This window comes from Strongylocentrotus purpuratus, unplaced genomic scaffold, assembly GCF_000002235.5.
Source record: "Strongylocentrotus purpuratus isolate Spur 01 unplaced genomic scaffold, Spur_5.0 spur5_scaffold_15, whole genome shotgun sequence".
Classification (NCBI taxonomy): Eukaryota; Metazoa; Echinodermata; class Echinoidea; order Camarodonta; family Strongylocentrotidae; genus Strongylocentrotus; species Strongylocentrotus purpuratus.
In genome coordinates, this window is record NW_022145600.1 from 28645593 (window position 1) to 28664682 (window position 19090).

The 19090-nt window shown below is 36.5% G+C and overlaps 1 protein-coding gene across 1 annotated transcript; it reads right to left on the minus strand.

Annotated features, from left to right (window-relative positions):
* Positions 1 to 248: 248 nt before the first annotated feature.
* Positions 249 to 14621, minus strand: LOC752055. The gene is made up of 5 exons (XM_001175508.4): positions 14456 to 14621; positions 7067 to 7263; positions 5680 to 5820; positions 3970 to 4159; positions 249 to 3162 (listed from the first exon to the last, which is right to left on the minus strand). The coding sequence occupies exons 2-5, from the start codon at positions 7214 to 7216 to the stop codon at positions 2060 to 2062; spliced, it is 1584 nt and encodes a 527-aa protein (XP_001175508.3). The 5' UTR covers positions 7217 to 7263; positions 14456 to 14621; the 3' UTR covers positions 249 to 2059.
* Between the last annotated feature and the right edge of the window lie 4469 nt (positions 14622 to 19090).

Genomic DNA, 19090 nt, shown 5'->3' on the forward strand with positions numbered 1-19090 from the left:
ATTGCCTAGACCGATGGGAGACATATTTAAGTTAATGTAGAGCAGTCATTAAACACTGGCTTTCCACTAAATGTTTTGTATACCAGGTCACAGTGACCGTCAAATCTGCATGTTTCTTTTTCATGTTGAATCATGTATCCCATAATGCAGAGCGAACGATTACGTGTAATACTACTAGTTTAACAAAAATGCATTTCCAATAAAAACACAATATTGAAGAAAGAAATGAACAAACAAGAGAAAAATCGTATAATTTGTATATAAATATTTTACTAAAAGTATTTTAAAATATATTTTACCAATAGTATTATAAAATATATTCTACAGAAATACCCATATTACGTCAAAAAAAGATGGCACTTGGTTGTACTTTTGACAAACATGATCGTTAAAAAGGCGTTAACAGATACGATAGTAGTTACCAACCAATCTTCCAGGGTAGGCCAGATAATGATTTATATAACATCTTGTAAGCAAAACTAGTAAGCCTCTTTCTCAAGTACACACTTATCTATCCCGAAGAAAGATAAGTATTAAAACACCATGTAATAACTTAGAAAACCTGATAACTAAATTAAAAATTAAAAATTAAAATGGTAAAATGGGTATGATAAAATGAGTATGATAATATTATATGATACTAACAAGACTATATTCTTTATTCCACAGATAGATCATTATTCTCAGAAATACAATGAGACCTACTAAAGCCTGACCAAAATATAAAAATAAGGCAGTTATAAAATTAGTATAAAAATATTTCCTTAAATCTACATTAATGTGATAATTAAGTGTATTTTATTTCCCTCTCAATGAAGAATCATTTGATACACAAAACATGTTGTGTTCATAACTACTCGGCTCTCCGCCTGATAAGTCGAATACAAGGAGAAAGTTTTGATTTATTTTAAATTAAAACATATGATAAAGTGATCAGATCTATAAAAAAAACTTTCAAGAATATTATTAGATGCAATGATACATATTTTAAAGGTTGGCCTTTATACTCCGTAACATTTTATATATTTTACAAATGGTAACCATGATGGTGATAACGGACTTTAGCGAGGGCATGTGGAGCATGTAGAATGGACGGTCTTGTTACACTGCTATGGTAGCATTAAGGTTTAACATTTTCTGTTGCTAAAACCAGCTACCGATTAACCATTTATCAACGATCTACAGTCATAATGCAAGCTTGAATGCGAGGCAACAATTAACATGTCCAAAAACGGGTGAAGGGTATTAAACTGAAGGTGCATGAGACTAAAAGTTCATGAGGCTTTTGTACGTTTATCTTTATAATGGACCACCAGTATCGTGAGTAAGGTTCACGAGAGAGAAAAATTTGGCCTCGCAATCATTCGGTCTTATGGGAATTCGATCTCGTAGACCTTCGGAAATTAAGAACATAGATACGGTCTTTTAAATCTTCTGTTTTATTAACCATAGGCCCTGTGAATCTTTGATCTTGAGTAACTTACGTTTGCTGTTCATGAATTTTTGGCCTCGTGAACCTCGGTAAATTCGGGCTCTAGAACTTTTCACTTAGTAAACCCTCGGTCTTTCGAAACCTCGACCTATTGAACTTTTTGGTCTTGATAACCTCGGCCTCGTGAACGATCAGCCATCTGTATCTTCGGTCTCGAGAACCATTGTCCCTGTGAACCTTAGCTCTTTTGAAACGTTCAGTCAACTTGAAAATGTCTGTACAAACTGATGCTTGCGATGAACACATTCGTATGTGGGTTATCTGCATGCTCCAAATGTAATACTTATTACTTAACTGAGGTTGTCCAACCTGTTCGAAACCCCTTAAAGTTTTCAAAAATGACATTAATATGATATAGGGAATTACAATGATTAACACTAACTGAAATACAAATGTAAAAAATAGTCTAAATAACATGAAAGGCTACGTTAACGCATCTGACATTCAGTTACTTTAATTTGTTACATGTATGATTGCTAATGTAAAACTACAGGCACACGTTGTGGCAATTTTATGGCGAATAGTCTCATTGGTCCACTCATGAGCAGAATGCATACATATTCAATGCTAACGTGTGGGTTTGTCCCTTTTCCTCTTCCTTTTCCGGCAGAATAGTCCCTCCCAACATTTCACAAAGACGTTGTCGAACCACCTCTTCATATTGTTGAGCGTGAAGGATTCGACGGCGAATGAGAGGAAGGCTGAGAGCATGAGCATACCAAGGATCATCGTTGTGATGGATACCAAAGTGGCGGACGTCTTCTGCTGCTGCGTCAGGGTTTGGCCTCTCGTGTAATAGAACATGTCCCCGAACCCTACCGTCAAGATGGTGATGACGTCGAAATAGAGGGAGTCAATGAAAGACCAATTCATTGGCACAAAGTTGGAATAATAAATCATGAGGGACGTCGAGCAGAGGTACGAGACAAAGAAAAGTGCGACGAACCATATCGGTACACCCGTTTCCTTGTTCCCTGAAGCGTTATCTCCTTCATCGGAGTTACTATTGCTGTTGTTTTCGTTGATTTCATTGTCCGAGACAACCGGACCATCGTCCTCCACCCCTGTCATGGTCGTGTCGCTCCTTTCGGATCCGTGATCGCCATGATTCACGGATCCGTTTACCAGGTCTCGCATCTGAGAAATGTGAGTAACGTGTTCCATTGACGGGTGTTCCCACTCTTTCTCGCTATCACCTCCTCCAGAGCTGTCCGTTTTGTTATTACCTCCGCTCAGCTTTGCCGTAGAGCGGTTCTGCGACAGCAACAAGCCGTTTTGCCTCGGTCTAATCGCGAGCTGGTGGGCGCCATTCATTTGTATTTCCGTATCAGAGTCCGAATGTTCCACGGCTCCGTTGATAAAACTGGAATTTCGTTTGTTCTTCCCCTTTTCCGCATTGTGGTTACACTGCTTTGTGGCGTTGATCCGGGTGGCTCCGATAATGCTCAAGGTGCTGATAGAGCGCGGTGGACGCACATCGACTCGCCTTCCGCGCTTCTCTCGACATGACATGCGGAGGTTGTCGAGGGACTGGTACGTTTTTGTGATGCAGAATACGATTCCTCTCCCAACCCATCCTATAAGGGTGATGTTGAGAGGGATACCAATTATGGCATACAGGAGGCAGAGAAGACGTCCTGTATGAGTCCGAGGAACCAGTAAGCCATAACCTGTGAGACAGTGCAGAAAGAAAACATATCAACATTTAGGAACCAATATTGTACGTTTCGTAGATTGTTTTATCAAATGAGTGAAAGGGTTGATTTAAATAAGGTATCATAATAGGGTATAAAATGTATGTCAACGTTAACTAGGGTTTAAATCGTTTATCATGGTTATGTGCGCGGTTTTATCTCGACTAAACCAATAGTACGCTGCCATTCATAACATAATATAACATTGTAGCTTCAAAAGAAGAATGGAATCGAGGTTTAGAGGTTACAAATACTTTTCATCTCCCTAAAAACTTAAAATGCTCAGTTATTTAACAGCTGGCAATACTACATTGAAGTAAGATCTTCAATACGGTCAGCACAGTTGCTGTCGGTCAGTTATATTTTGTCAAACGTTGAGTCAACGTTGATCCGACGTCAATTTGTCACCGTTGAGCTAACGTTTGCAAGAGGGACGAAAATGCATTGGCCTTACATTATATCTCTAACGTTGGGCCAACGAAAGAGAACACGTTGGCCAAATGTTGGCCAAAATGAGTATAGTTGCACACATCGATGTTTCACTACAATAAAATGAATGGACCATGAATTTAGGTCGTTGTCATAGTTTCTAGCAAATTTGCAAAATAAGCGAACCTCTAAACTTCATAATTATAAAGAGGGAACTGACACTGAGACATCACCTTACACTTTTCTTTGTCGACGAAGTTATTTCATATTGCACCTTGTGGGCCTAACTTGAATATACTTCGTCCGCATTACCACGCAAACAAGCATATATCAGAGCCAACTCGCTTAGCTTACCAATTGTAGAGACCACAGTGAGGCAGAAATGAATACCACCAAGAAAGCTCCATTCAAGGCCCTTATCCTGGTGGATCTCGCGCATTATGGTGTCGGCGAGGTCGTCGATTTGGCAGTCGGTCACGTTCGAACCATTCATCGCCGCGTAATTTGCTCCGCTGATGTTGCACCTCCGTCCCCTCTCCCAGGCCTGTTGGGGGTTTAAACAAAAGTAGCATCGGGTCAAGTTGGGAGTTCTAAACTACATGTAAGTTCGAGCTAAATGGTAGACTAGTTCAGAAATGTATTCAACTTGTAGACATGGATGTCTCATAATCATTCAGAATTAAATTGCTGACAAAGTCTCCTGGGCTGTCAGTCTGTTAAAACTTAGTATGACTTACAGAAGCCCCTTGAGCTGATGACATTGAATGTAGCTCTCGTAGGCTCTAGACATTGAAATGTACGGAGCATTGGTTGAGAACCATGTTCCATTCACATTTTACTTTTTTGGGGGGGGGGGTATTACAATAGACAAGATGGAGGTTACAATTGAGTGTGCTATGTCGGACAAGCATCTGACCAACTCAAGGTGCGTTACATTTACTGCAGACGTCTTACATATGAATCTTCGATAAACATACATTGTCTTATTCGAAGAGTTAGGGGCACATCCTGCCCCTCCCCTCTCCCTTCCCCTATTTTTTCAATTCCTAATCCGGTATACCTTATGTAAAACCCGATACGTGATGGAATAAACAGGAGAAGGTTTCTTTTACCTTATCAAGTATCTGATTCTACAACGAGGTCTTTTAGAGACTTCACACATATGTATGAAAATCACCTCGAAGGCCTCAGACTCAGACATGCAGTTAATATTGGTGTCAATACAGATGTAGATTACAGTTTCGTTTACCACCATAATAATTAATGTCATTGTCATAGGGGTGAAAAGAGATACATGTATCACGTACTTTTCAACAAATTTGAAGTGCGTATGGACTGTTTCATTGAAGTCTGAATCAAGACGATGGTTGAAAAGTTCATACTATTACAGTTTAGGATGATTTGATCTTACATGCAGGCGCGTACGCAGGGGGTGTTTGGGGGTTAAACCCCCCCCCCCCCCTTTGGTATTTTTATGTGTATAAACCCCCCTAAAAAATATTTAAAAAATTTTTAAAAAAATATTCCCATGGCTGACATAAAAAGGAGACCTTACCCCCACCCCCCTCCCCCCCAACGGAGCAAAATGTCAATTTCGAGACCAAAAAAAAAAAAAAAGTGTCCTCTTATTCACCCCCCCCCCCCCCCCCCCCCCCCCCCCCCCCCCGCTTATTCAGCGGCTGGCTGAGTCGAGTGCGAAATTTTCGGCCCGATTTGAAAATGTTAAACCCCCCCCCCCCCCCTTGAAAAAAATCCTGCGTACGCGCCTGCTTACATGTATGTACCCACGGGAGCCACACCATTGCCCATCCTGTGGTCCCTGCAATTATAATTACTCCATCATTGTCAAATACCGATGTTATACACCTTGATCGAGGGCGCGGGGTGGACAAAGGATCTTGTCGAAGTGTTAAACACACGGTGCATGGATTGAAACTCGTTACCTATCGTACGAGAGTCAAGGGTGTTCATACTCCCGCTTGGTATTCAAGTGGGCTCACATAATATCCATGAGTATAGCAGGAAGAAAGGGAAAGATTGCCCAAACGGCATCATGGTAGTTACCTCGATGACAAGATTGGTGAAGTACTCCTTCTCGACTTGCCGCTGAAGCATGAGATGGGGTCCCTCGATGCTAGTGAACATCCAGGCACCGCCACAGAGGTAGAGGACCCAGACTATGGCAGGGAACACCGTGATGGCAACCTGTAATTTAATAATTCAATTAAATTCAAGATTTGTTAAATACAGTCAAACCTGCTTTAGTAACCACCTGTCTACAACAAGCACATTTTTCGTTTCCCTTGAAAAGTTTCTCATTGAAACATGTACTTAAGGAACCTGTCCACAAAGACCATCTGTCTACAAAGACCACATTTGTGTTTCACTTGGGCGGTCGCTGTAGTCAGGTTTGACTGTATATCTTCGCAGCGAGACGGCGTATCTACATGTACATGTATTTGGTATTAATTTTTCCATGATTTAAATAATTCATGAATAGCATTGAATTTAAGATTCAGAATAGGGGAAAACCAGTCTTCAGCTGACAGAGAACAGCTTATCTTCCATGAGATCCTTGATAATACAAAAATAATGCATGCAATTCACAAAATATAACAAGCAAGTAATACTATTAGTATGATAACGTAGAAAATAGCATCAATATGTCTTATATTGTCATGATTGTAAAAAAAAAATGTATTGAATGTACACCATAATAAAGACGGAATACTAGTCTCTAGTATCTAAACAATCTAAATCTACAAAGATGTACGACCACAATCATCCTACACCATGTTATAATAATGAAATGAGAAGGAAGAAGCGAGAGGTGAAAGAATTCCTTGTGCACAGTTCTACAAAATGTATGATACTTAATAATAAGTATGTAGATTGTTCTTGACAGTTTGGATGATCATCGTAAATATATGCAAAGATTCAATACAGACAAGTACACTTAAATACTTATTATGGAAAATATCAATTCATTTTAACCGTCAATTGCGATTATACTTGTGCCATTTCATTAATGTAGGTTTCGAGAGATGGTATGCAAGGGATGACACTATCAGATAAGGTAGAACAATTAAAAGCATACATGATCCATTACGTCTACCTTTCATTTTATAATTGGTTTACATATACATGTAATACTATCTGTTTCTAGAAAACCATAATAAAGACGGAATACTAGTCTCTAAATCAAAGAAGAACTGACATTTTATCTGACGATTGTTTCGGACTTTATTTCGTCAAGGATATAGGGTTGCGGTTGCGAGTTGGGTATTAGTTAGATATAGTGATGGGTCCATGGTTAAAGTTATGGATTCGGTTTGTGTTGGAATTCATCGCGAACCCGGTGTCGTAGGACTATAAGAATCGTACAACCTTACTTCAAAGATATCGTTGTCACTATAACAGGTTAAAGATGATTTCATATTTTTCAGCTCACCTTGAAGCAGCGCCCTCTGGTGGTCTTGGACGGACCTTCGCTCATGGTGATGCCTCCCTTCTCGCTGTCCAGTTTGTCCTTCATCTCTGAAGATACAGAAGAGAGGGATGGTTCGACATCACTACATGATACACGAGTATCCGTTAACATCCGCTAACTTCGGCGACAGGGGCTAAGACGACTCTCCCCTGCAGTGACTGTAAGATATAAGAAAGAATACATGTACGTCGTGTTAAATGGTTTTAAATCAATAATTTTCAGGAATCAAGTATCGACGTCATTATTCAGAGCAGATAAATGAAATGGCTGGTAACTAGGGGTTATAAAGATAAACATGCATTAATTGAAACATAATTATATAGATTAGTAAACAGATCTATTAAAATGCTTCACAATATTAATGTTCCATATGTACATGTACTAGGGTCACTCAGTACAGTAGATCCCTTCAAAAGATCGGTCGAGTCAATGCATACATAGATGATGAACATCCCGTATCAATTACATGGAACTTTATGGATTTCTTGGACTGGTACACAGATGCCGCTGTTTGCAGGATCGGCAAAACTTTCACAAACTCGCAATTAATGAGATACAAATCAAAGTACAATTGCTTCATTTATAATCTAAACAAATTACAGGTCTAGCCCTGGAATAGGCATTTTCGAAGTGTCTGCAATTGTTCCATTGTATTCTAAGTACGTTTAAAATCAAATATAAACAATTTCTGTTAAATAAGTATAATAATCAGTATTAATAGCACGGCCGACTATGACACTTTTGTAGATTCAGTTTGTTAAACTCTCTTGCTAGTGTTTTTTTAAACTCTGATTGTACATGATAGTATGATTTAGTATTCTTTGTTTTGTTCTTTTGCTCGTGTTTCTTCTTTTTTTCCTGTACATGAATATGTGTGTTTTAGGGGTAGGCTTTCATATAAGGAATCCCTCCTTTCTGCCTCTCCCAAATACTGTCATTAATTGCCATTGTTATTTGTTATCACTATCTTGTTTTTTATCATTAAATTCTGTATTTGTATATTTAAAAAAGGGTTTATGACATATGGCTCCGGTTGTCTCATTTTCGCTCGCTGGAACATTGCCAGCACAAACCACTGACCTCTACCTCCTGGACGGATCATCGCCCATTCCCATTCACTATACGTTACGTACTAAAAGACTGTATTGTCTGACCGTTCATGAATATTCATGTTTTTGCTTACCTCTGCAAAATGTTTGCTTTTACTAAATGGAAAAATTACGGTGGGGGTTGGATGAAATGAACTAAATGAACCAAGCATAAGTGATCTATGATAATTCATGCTTCTTATCCTTCGTGCAATGACGAGCTTGCAACCTATTTTGATCATTAAAAGGAAAGAAAGAGAAAAATAAATTTATAAATACACAAGTAAAAAAAAGATCTAATGCGAGGTAATGTGATTTTTTTGTAACTTGCTACCTACTGTATCTATTCATCTAAGAAGCAGCTCTCTTCAAAGTCAAATGAATTATGGATTGGAATAAATACAATACTCGCTTTGGAGGTGTTTTTTTCTTCATGAATTGGTTTCAATGTTAGGCTGCTGACTCTGACGATAGGGGGCGTTGTGAAATGAGACTAAACGGAGCAATATGAAGAGTGTTGAATAAACTTTAAAATTGAATGCACATTTAGGATAATAAAATGGCAGTTCTACCCTTGTATCAAACTCATTTGTATGGAAGCAGAAAACTAAGATAAAAACAGAAACAGCAAAAGTTAAAAATAGATCGGATCGATAATCATGAATGCTTTAAACACGAGATCAATAAGTCTATGGGAATCTTAAACTGGCAGATTGGCAAATCGGTAAATGTAAGTAGATTGTGACGTAGTCGCGGTAACTCTTCCGTTTGTGGTGCACAAAAATATAATCTATTTCTCCTAAGTGTCTTTTAACACATGTTTATGTATAGTGATTCAAACTTTCAAAAATTCGTTGCATTTTCATTTTTATGTCCGATTTCATTCAATTTTTTGCCGGTCTACTTTTCTTAGTTGTCTATATTTCTCTAGAGTAGTTTGCTATCAAGATTGGATTCCCCTTTAATAAGCAAACTGAGATAATTGGTATGAAATAAATCGAGTAAGCCTCTAATTAATGCAAATGGCACGAATCAGACCGTGATCTTATTGGCCCGAATTCACAAAGGAGGTTTGTCGACAAACCGAGGTTTATGTGCGTCATACGACGCGTTTCGACACGTTTTTACAAACCTTGGTTAGTAAAAAAAAAAAAAAAAGGAGGTTTGTCGAAACAAAAGGAGGTTTGTCGACAAACCTCCTTTGTTAATTCGGGCCATTGGGTTTGTCCTCCCTGACAAGAAATCTTTGTAAACGTATGTTTGCTGTTATAAAACTTGAAAGATATTGCAAGATATCACACATTTAGTGAGAAACACTTGGCCTTGTTATTGATATTCACTATCATTTCTTGATGGCTTCATTCGGTTTTGTAATCTTATTTTTGCTCTTCCTCCGCTACTAACGGACATCGGCATCTCCAGAATAGACTGTATGCTGCAAAAGTCCTGAACGCAAGAATGGCCGCCACATAGCCCAGATAAGTGGCAAGCCTCTCTGTTATGTTTTTTCAAACAGGGGAAGACGGTTTATTGATTATAATTCTAAAAACATCTTTTGACAATTGTTGAGAATGCAATACAATTTCTACAATTTGAAATAAATTATTAATGAAGTGATCATTTGACACCAAATTGTACCTCAGAAAAATTACCCTACACAAGAATGCACTACATGTACAGTGCTTGTACATGGAAATTTGAAATGGATAGGAATAGGATGAAATACTTTCGAGTTATTAAGATTGGAATGTATAAAGAGAATAATTGGTCTTCATATCCAGAGCGATATGGGCAGTCAAGCTTGATGAAAGGGCACATTCTGAGAGGAAAGTTACAACCCTTTCCTGATGGAAACTTAAGTCAGTTTTTATATATTGTATAACGTACAGATTTGGTCCATGTTCCATTCATGTGTTGATGATACGGCTACCTTACAGCGTTTTTGTTTCGGGGCAGTCTAACAACCCATTCCGGTGTTGTTGATTTTTCATCTTCGGTTTATGTGTTTATATGTCGAAGCTTGGTAATTCCTGCAGGCAACATTTGGTCCATTACATGTTAATGGGGTATTCGACCCAACTTTGGGGTACTGTTTCTGAGGCTCTGGGGGCGGGGAGGGGGGCTAAACCTGACGGCTATATATATCTACGATCAAGCTGACTATGGCTTAGATGGTCTAGGTAACTAGGAGGGGTCAGATCTTGTCGGTTATCATTTTTATACTTCAGTCACACCGCCAAACCGATTCAAAACCAACCGATTTTCTTTTCTTTTTTGCCATTTGGGGTAATATAATATTCGGGCTGCATGCTGTCGGTCTCGCGTCTGTCTTTTTCATGTGACTTTGGTATTAAATGGGGCAACTATTTCGGAACAGCCTCCCATACCTACTCATAATGTACATGTATTTGAACAAATAATGAGCGTTTTGTCGTTGGATATTGATATTGACACAAAGCGATCTTGGCTGACTGTGTGTTAAAATGTGAATGAGATTTTTTTTGTGTTCTTTGTTTTATTGCGGATTTTTGTCCGTATTATAAATTAATCAATAGTACTATACTCTTTTGTAATTGTTTTGGCATCGCAAAAACGGTGCTGACCTGACTATGGTTTATATTGCTTCGAAACTCTCCATATATGATCAGATCAGTGGCAGACTCGACTAGCACATGTGCTATTTCTAATTTGTGCCCTTTACATGTACATCAACTGCAATATTCTTTGACGAAAGAGATTTGTCTACCTTTTCCAATATTTTCGCTTGATATTATGTTTATTATTGCTTGTAATATTGGTGTTTGTACCATATTGTCTGTCGTATATTTTATCGTTGATGATGAATAAATAAATAAAATCAATAATCAGTTTAAATTTACATTTTTTATGAAGATCTTCCTTTAATCCTTCTCATTCCAGACGCCTTGTAACGTCATGAGTACAACAATATGTTTGTGCTGTTAATCGCACAGATTAGCCTGGGGTTGTTTCGTAAAGTTACGCATGACTTTACGAACGACTTGTATATGAAAAGCCAAATGGGATGCTCAATCAGTATTAAATACATCAACTAAAGTTGAACTGTGCAGGTGAAGTTTAACATTCTTATGATAATAAACATTTTTAATGCAAAGTATATATTTTGCCATAACTTAATTGAGGTTATTGAAAATATCAGAAAAAACTTTGGGCATCCTATCTGGCACTTCATATACAAGTCGTTCATAAAGTCATGCGTAACTTTACAAACAGCTTTATGAAACACCCCTAGGTCTCTGATTTTTCCAATATGACCTCATTTTGAAACCAATTCATGAAGAAAAAAACACTTTCAAAGCGAGAATTGTATTTATTCCAATCCATAATTCATTTGACTTTGAAGAGAGCTGCTTCTTAGATGAATAGATACAGTAGGTAGTAAGTTACAAAAAAAATCACATTACCTCGCATTAGATCTTTTTTTTACTTGTGTATTTATAACATTTATTTTTCTCTTTCTTTCCTTTTAATGATGGCACTGTTGGAAACCGTTAGGAAGTGATTACGATTTTCCTGAATTCCTTTAAAAGTACTTTTATTTTAATAAATCAATGAGATTTGTTTTCTTCTCATAGTATTCTACTACTATTCAAAAAAGTGCTTTGCTAATAAAAAAATTAAAAAAATCCTAAACAGGACATTCGAAAAGATTCATTGAGTATTAAGAATTCAAACGTACGTGTGCTTGAAAACTATAAATATTCTAAGCTGAATGTTCTAGACAAGACACATCTTAAAAGTGGATTACTTTATAGCCGTAGGTGTAATTTTTTAACTGCAAATTCAATTTGACAAAAGAGTGTACATTTTGAGAAAACGCGATGGCTTAGGGGTAAAGCAGTGATCTCAATTTATACACTACATGTAATGCTCTTTGGTAAGGCATTAATCCTCATTAGCAATTCCCTCGGAGATGACTTATATCCGTCGGTCCCTGGTTGCTCATTTACATCTTATATGTACAAGCATGATATTCCTTTTTTAGCAGTCGGGTAAAATAAAATAGATAAGATAAATATAGATGAAACTTTACTCATTGCTCATTCCTTACAATGTGAGAGATGCTGCAAACTGATACATTAAAGAAAGTATAAACCTGACATGCACATACAAAAATAAACAGCTTTTACAAGTTGTCTATTTTTATATGTATATTATTCATTTTTACACTATGTAATGCCATTTTTTGAATAGGGTGGACATGTGGATTTAAAGGGATGGCTTGAGGCTTCAAACCCTGAGTTTTTTGAAAAGTTAGATCCTTTTAATGTGTTAATTTCTTGCCTATTCCTCTTCAATCCTTAAATGACTTTACATGCTACATTGTATAATGATTGTCCAGCAAACGAAAAATCGCATATCTGAGTAGTCATCCGTCATGCTCACCATCATTTAAGTTGTTGGGATTTGTATTTTTGGTATGTAGATCACTACTTGTTTGGCTCGCTAATTCGATGAAACTGGAATAATATAAATTCATATTTGTATAAACATAAAGATAAACATGATATGCAGAATACATAAAATATGGGTACTATTGTAACCCATTTTACAATGATGATTAGTATTTAAACGCAAGGCCTTCAAAACTGTTAAATCGTGTAATTTGCAAGTTTACCTTATTCATATCTAAACATAAGGCTTTAAAAATATTAAATCGAAAGGTTTACCATGTTTTAAGATGTTTGTTTACTTTTTCGATGATAACTACATGTAGTAATGTTTGTATTTTTCAATTATTATAGCCTTTCAAACCGACTAGATCATAAAATTCGTAGGTACATGTATACAGGTGCCTATATACATTTAATAAAAATGATTATTTTTGTGTACAAAGGAATCAATAATTGTTTTAAATATCGACAGATTCTGATACATCTATACATGTAAGTCTGTTAAAAGTTTCATACAAAAATTACGTGTAGTTAAGTAGTTATGATGCAAACCAAAAACGACTAAATTTCATATGATAATAAAGTTAAGAAAATTTTAATGTAAAAGGACCAATTTTAAATAAAATTTTGAAGAGCGATACATGTAGGACTTATGCGGGTGAAATTGTGTTACATGTATCTCTTCTTTTACATTTTTAATTTGACATAGAAAATGTCTTGATTTGTTTGTCTAATGGCTCATCTAAGGCTCAAACACTTATATTTCTTCCTTCTAATTTTTCTTTTAAATATCGACAGACTCTGATACATCTATAAGTCTGTTAAAAGTTTCCTAGCAAAGGCACGTGTTGTTGAGTAGTTATAATGCAAACCCAAAACGCCTAAATTTCATGTGATAATAAAGTTAGGAAGGTTGACATGTAGACAGACCAATTTAAATTATATGTCTTCCTTGTAAATTGAAGAAAATAAAATATCTTATGCTCAATTGAAACAATTGTGTGGGGGATGTCCAAAATAGTTTTTCTCACACGTTACCCCGTCTAAGATTTTACTATATCTGCGCATCATTATTAAATTAACAGCGCTACTAAAGTTTGAATCAGACGAAATATGGACTAAAATGAAACTGTTGATATCAATTTCAGTTCAGAACTGAGCGATACTGGATGAAATCATCTTCAGTATTGAAGGAGGCAGATTATCCAGCAGAATAAGAAGAAGAAGAAGAAGAAATACCCTGGATTAGCCAACATACATGTACATATTGATACAAGGACAGACTCACGAACTTATTTAAATAAACTTTTTGCTTTTACCTTAACTTCTGATAAAAAAAACTGGTATAAACCATCATTTCAGATGGATTTCACTGGCATATCACTATTTTAATGTATCTAGAAGTTTTACACCGTTGTGTAGTTATCTGCAACATCACCTGCTGTCACAGCATATCCCATCCACTTTACCTTAGAAAAGCTGCTTCAGGGAGTATCTCATCAAGGGTCAAAAGAATGGAAAACAAACTTTAACAAATATATTCTCCAAATGATTCCCATCGATATATTTTTCTTAAAAGAATAATCCCGTTTGAGACCTCCAATGTGATGAATAAACATAATAAGCAAAACCATTATTTCACTACGCCATTCGTATACATGCGTGATATTGACATAACAGTCAACTCGTTCGACGAGGTACTGTTTACTAAGTCACTTTAAATCTAGCGAAAAAGAAGCAGAAAACGACAAAACTCGCTGCATTTAATATCATTAGAAAGTAGATTTTCTTTCAAACCGATTAAGATTGAACTCGACTGATAGGCTTACCCAGAAACAGCATGCATTGAAAGTTAATCCTAAAGTATAAGTCCAGTGTATGTATTGGGAACAAAATGGCGTCGCAGTCTTGTACCACTTTCGATACACCGTCCGAACATTCTTTCTATTTTCTTTTGTTGTTGTTGTTACCGGCCTACTTTTACCCCCCTATAGCCGTATGAGGAGTACAAACGGAAAGCTAAAAGCTCCCTATTGAGGATTATCATAGGGGGGTATTCAAGCGATACCAACCCCCTTAGCTACACGCTTTACATGACAAAAGCACTCCGGTTGACGCGCAGTCTTGATGTTTGACCATTGGATCCCACAGAAGAGGGGCTACGGGGCTCATTACTTTAGCACTACCCGAGACTGTGGTGGCTGCTTTCGATTCCTCGGATCGATACGCAGATAGTGGGAGGAGAAAGGCGTAGAGTTTTCGATGATAAGCTTCTTGTTATTGATGTATCCAGGGGCACGGCGATCTATTTGTTTCGGAAACAATTCGGTGATGTCATCGTCGTCGGGATACTACTTATTGTGATGGGCTGATTTAAAAAAACAAGGGTAATAGCATTGTATACACGGTACACGAGTGTGACGAATCAGAAAATGAAGACGTAATGAAACTGAATTATTCCCCCTCCCTCTCTCTTTCACTCTGTCTCTCCCTCTCTCTCTCTCTCTCTCTCTCTCTCTCTCTCTCACTCTCACTCTTTCTTTCTTTCCTTTACACCACCCACAAAAACAGACAGGCTTATCTTTCCTTTCCTCTGGTATTGTATTGACCAATGGGAAACCAGTGCAAATACTCTAACTAGCCATTATCCAAAAAGCTAACAGATATGCAGATCTGAAATGAATTAGAAGTTAGAAGAAAACGAAGAGAGAGGCACTGACAAGCAAGACCAATCTGCCTCCATGTACAAATATGCCACAGAACATTCAAAGACAGACATCACAGCACTGGAAATAATGTCAATCTTAAACAAAACAAACGGAACGGAGAACTTTATCCTTGGACTTATATATATATATATATTATATATATATATATATATATATATATATTTATATATTTATATTCTCATAATCTCTTTCTTTCTTTCATACCCACCCACACAAACACATAGTCAGTTTCAATGCTCTCTTCAGTTCACTTTATACTTTTTCTTTCTTTTTTATACTTACTTATTTCCTAAAATTATGGTCCTTTTTTTTCATATACAAGCAAAGTTTCTCAGCAAGTTCTGTACGTTTTCAATTGTATTTTTTTCTTCAGAACTACTGCTTTCTTTCCTTAATATCTTGTGGCCTTTTTTTCGGCGCAATCTTCAACCACCATACTACATGTATGATAAATAAACTTGAAAATGTGAGGCTAAATTTGGATGTATTAACAAAGCTTTTTTTTTAAACATATCCGCATTTTCGATTGTTATTGTTTGTTGTTGTTTTGTCATTATTGTTTGGTTGTCTTTTATATACTTATATCCTTTAACATTGGGAGGTTGGAAAGAGAGAGGAAAAGGGGGCATGTCGGCGGATGGAAACTGGGGTGATGGGCAGACTTAGGTGTAAAATATTTTAATTTGTATTGTTAAAATGTTTCAAATAATACCTCCAACTGCATATTACATCAAACCAAGCATCATCCATTAACAAATTAAAATGACAATGAAGATGAAACAAGCACCTAAATAACTCATCATGCGGACAAACATATTCACGTTTTTGGCAAAGCTGTTTTATTTAAAAAAAATGATATGAAAATGAAAAGCAAATAAGTATAGACGATTCTGCATTTATAATTTCTTCATGCACAGAGCCCTTTTTTAAAACCTTGACTAAATACAAAAAACACCATGAATATCCGTGTTTATAATGAAGCTTTTCATAAACAAGCAAGAGCTACAGGCCTATCAACTTTAAAAGTTTGAATACTCGAATGCGTGCCTTTCTCTTTTTATGTACAAAGATAATCTCGAACTTTAAATCGAGAAAGGATGTGATGCTCAAATATAAACTCATTTATAGAGCCACTGATGAATAAATCTCTTTGTATATCATCGAACAAATAAAGTTATTATTAAGAAAACGCACGATTGTGCACACAGTGTGTGCGGGCAAGCACTGAATCCAATGACCGGGGTAATAGTATATATTTGTAAAGCGCTTAGAGACATTTGTATTAAGCGCTATATCAAAATCAAATATTATTATTATTATTATTATCGTAAAGGCTTTCGGAAATTCAACCAAAGGCATTTGCAATAGCCTTCTTCGTTAACGTTACCCATAATAAAATTACGAGAATTTCGAGAATGACATATTCCGGCACTTCATCAGAAGCTCTTTGAGATATGCAATATGATAATGGTACGGTAATTGACCTTGAATAGATTTTTCGAAAGTCTTTGCGATCGTGTCGAAATTAAACTGGATAATTACAGTGACCTCCCACCTTCTTCAAAATGATGATGGTGATGGTTTGATATTGACATCCACATTCGGCTCTAATCCTTTTTTAAATTCGTCGGTATACATTGTATACAATTTTTGTACAGCATAAATCGTGCTTGACTTCTGGATATTAAGTAAAAATACATGTGGTTAAACTGCACTGACTTTTTTCCAAACTTGACTCAAAACAATCGCAAGTATTTTCGAAAAATCAACTAAGGGCGATTTCAAGACCCTATTGTATAACCAATAGAAATAATGCGCGAATAAAATAATACATTTCAATAGGTGACGAACAAAGCTATTAAAATTGCATTACATTGATTTTTCGAAAGTAGTCGCGATCGTATTACTCAAAGATTAAAGGCACTATGGTAGCTTAAAGTGAAAGAAAAAAAGATGGGAGAGTAGGAAAGAAATGATTGCATAATTACCATCTAACAAATTTTATCTCATTGATTTCAGTAGACATTTCACATAAGACACTTTTTTCACGAAGAAATTACATGATATAAAACTGAATCTTTTTAACTACAAGCCAATAGTTGTAGAATAGTTCAACCATTACCCAACGAGTATTACTGAATATATTTTCGCACTTGAAATTACTAAAGAGTATCTTTGCAGATAAAATTGCACTTAACATGTCAGCTATTAGTAAGTCTAATAGAAAGTATCATTAATATAATGATTGGTACCATACCAGAAAGCTATTTTTTTTAAATTATTATATCTGATATGATTGTTCTTGATAAATAAAATAAAACCAAATTCCCATCAAATTATTGTAAATGACTAGAGAGTAGCTATCAAAATATTTCAAAATCAATAGCAATTATTCTATACTATTACAGTTATATTTTTGCTACAACTTCATGGACTATGTTTTGGGGGAGGCATTTCGATCACATCCGCCAGTCAATAGTACTTTCAGTCATGTCGTGTGTATAGCTCAAAATAGGCGGTGTCACACAGAGGCCAAAAATCCGGATTTTAGTTATTCTCTTAATTGCTGTCTGTCATAAATTATCCCACTAAAATTCCTCTAACGAAGCAAGAAAATTACTCAGTTTTTATATAGCGCTTATTTGAATCACTAAGCGCTTCCAAACTTGGAGATTATTACCCCGGCTTTAGCTGTGCTGCCATTGCGGCGCTCTAGCATTTCAAGGAATTAATTCCTGCCAGGTATCCATTTACATCACCTGGGTTGAGTGTGGTAAATGTTGATGGATGGTTCGGCTATTGCGTCATCTACATGTCATGGAATATTATTAAAACAGAAGTTGTTTAAAACACACGTCATACATGTATATCACACGGCAATGTCGTTACTGCGAAGGCATGAGAGTCGTATAAAAAATACCCTGATTAAATACTCAACCATATTTTGCCCAGCAAAATCTATACAAAATCATCTACCATATATAAAAATATCTTTTTAAAATAGTCCAACTTTTGGTCAGCAAGACAAATGGTAAAAAAGTAGGTGCATGATTGTGGTGAATGGAATGAGGCACTTTCGTAATTCTTAAATTTGATCACTCTGTTTCAATTACAGGTTGATGATTATCTTAAGATTTATTGCCTATAAACTCGCGATTGATTTAGTTGCCTGTCTCTTATTGAATTCACACATTGAGAATACTGTCATTAATTTTTAAAAAATATATTAAAAAAAGTAAAATAACATACACGCGTTATAGCCCAGCTCGTACTTCTCAGCACTATAGCATGTAAACCCGAGAGATTTACTCTGTTAATAGGTGTATCATCCGTTTATTCTAGGATTAAAAACGACCTCGATTTTGCAGAAAATTGAAGTAATTCAACGCCCCCGCCCCCCCCCCCCCCCCCCCCCCCCCCCCCCCCCCCCAATGGTAAAAAGCTCCATTTTGAGTATTTCCAATGAGGTTCATTTTGAAAAAACCTTACTTAGGTTGTTTAATTTGCTTCCTTCCCATATCAAGCACCGCACACTTCTTGCTAATCCGATCTCATCACAAAATTATCCATTTAATACTAGATTTTGCTGTGGTCCTCGAAATAAAGGCGGATGCCCCCCCCCCCCCCCCTCCCCGCGAGAAAAGAAATGTATCGCTTGTCCGTTGATTTCAGAAAAGTGATGTGTACTCAATTTTATGTAGAGTGAACACACTGGGTATACTTGCGAACTGCTGT

What these genes read in the sequence shown, in the direction of transcription:
- LOC752055 (XM_001175508.4), bottom strand. Translation starts at nt 7,216, where the DNA reads ATGTTAACGGATACTCGTGTATCATGTAGTGATGTCGAACCATCCCTC. An exon ending in CCAGAGGGCGCTGCTTCAAG is followed by an intron (nt 5,821 to 7,066) that starts GTGAGCTGAAAA and finishes ATTAAATTACAG; the next exon opens with GTTGCCATCACGGTGTTCCC. An exon ending in TCACCAATCTTGTCATCGAG is followed by an intron (nt 4,160 to 5,679) that starts GTAACTACCATG and finishes AACCCCCAACAG; the next exon opens with GCCTGGGAGAGGGGACGGAG.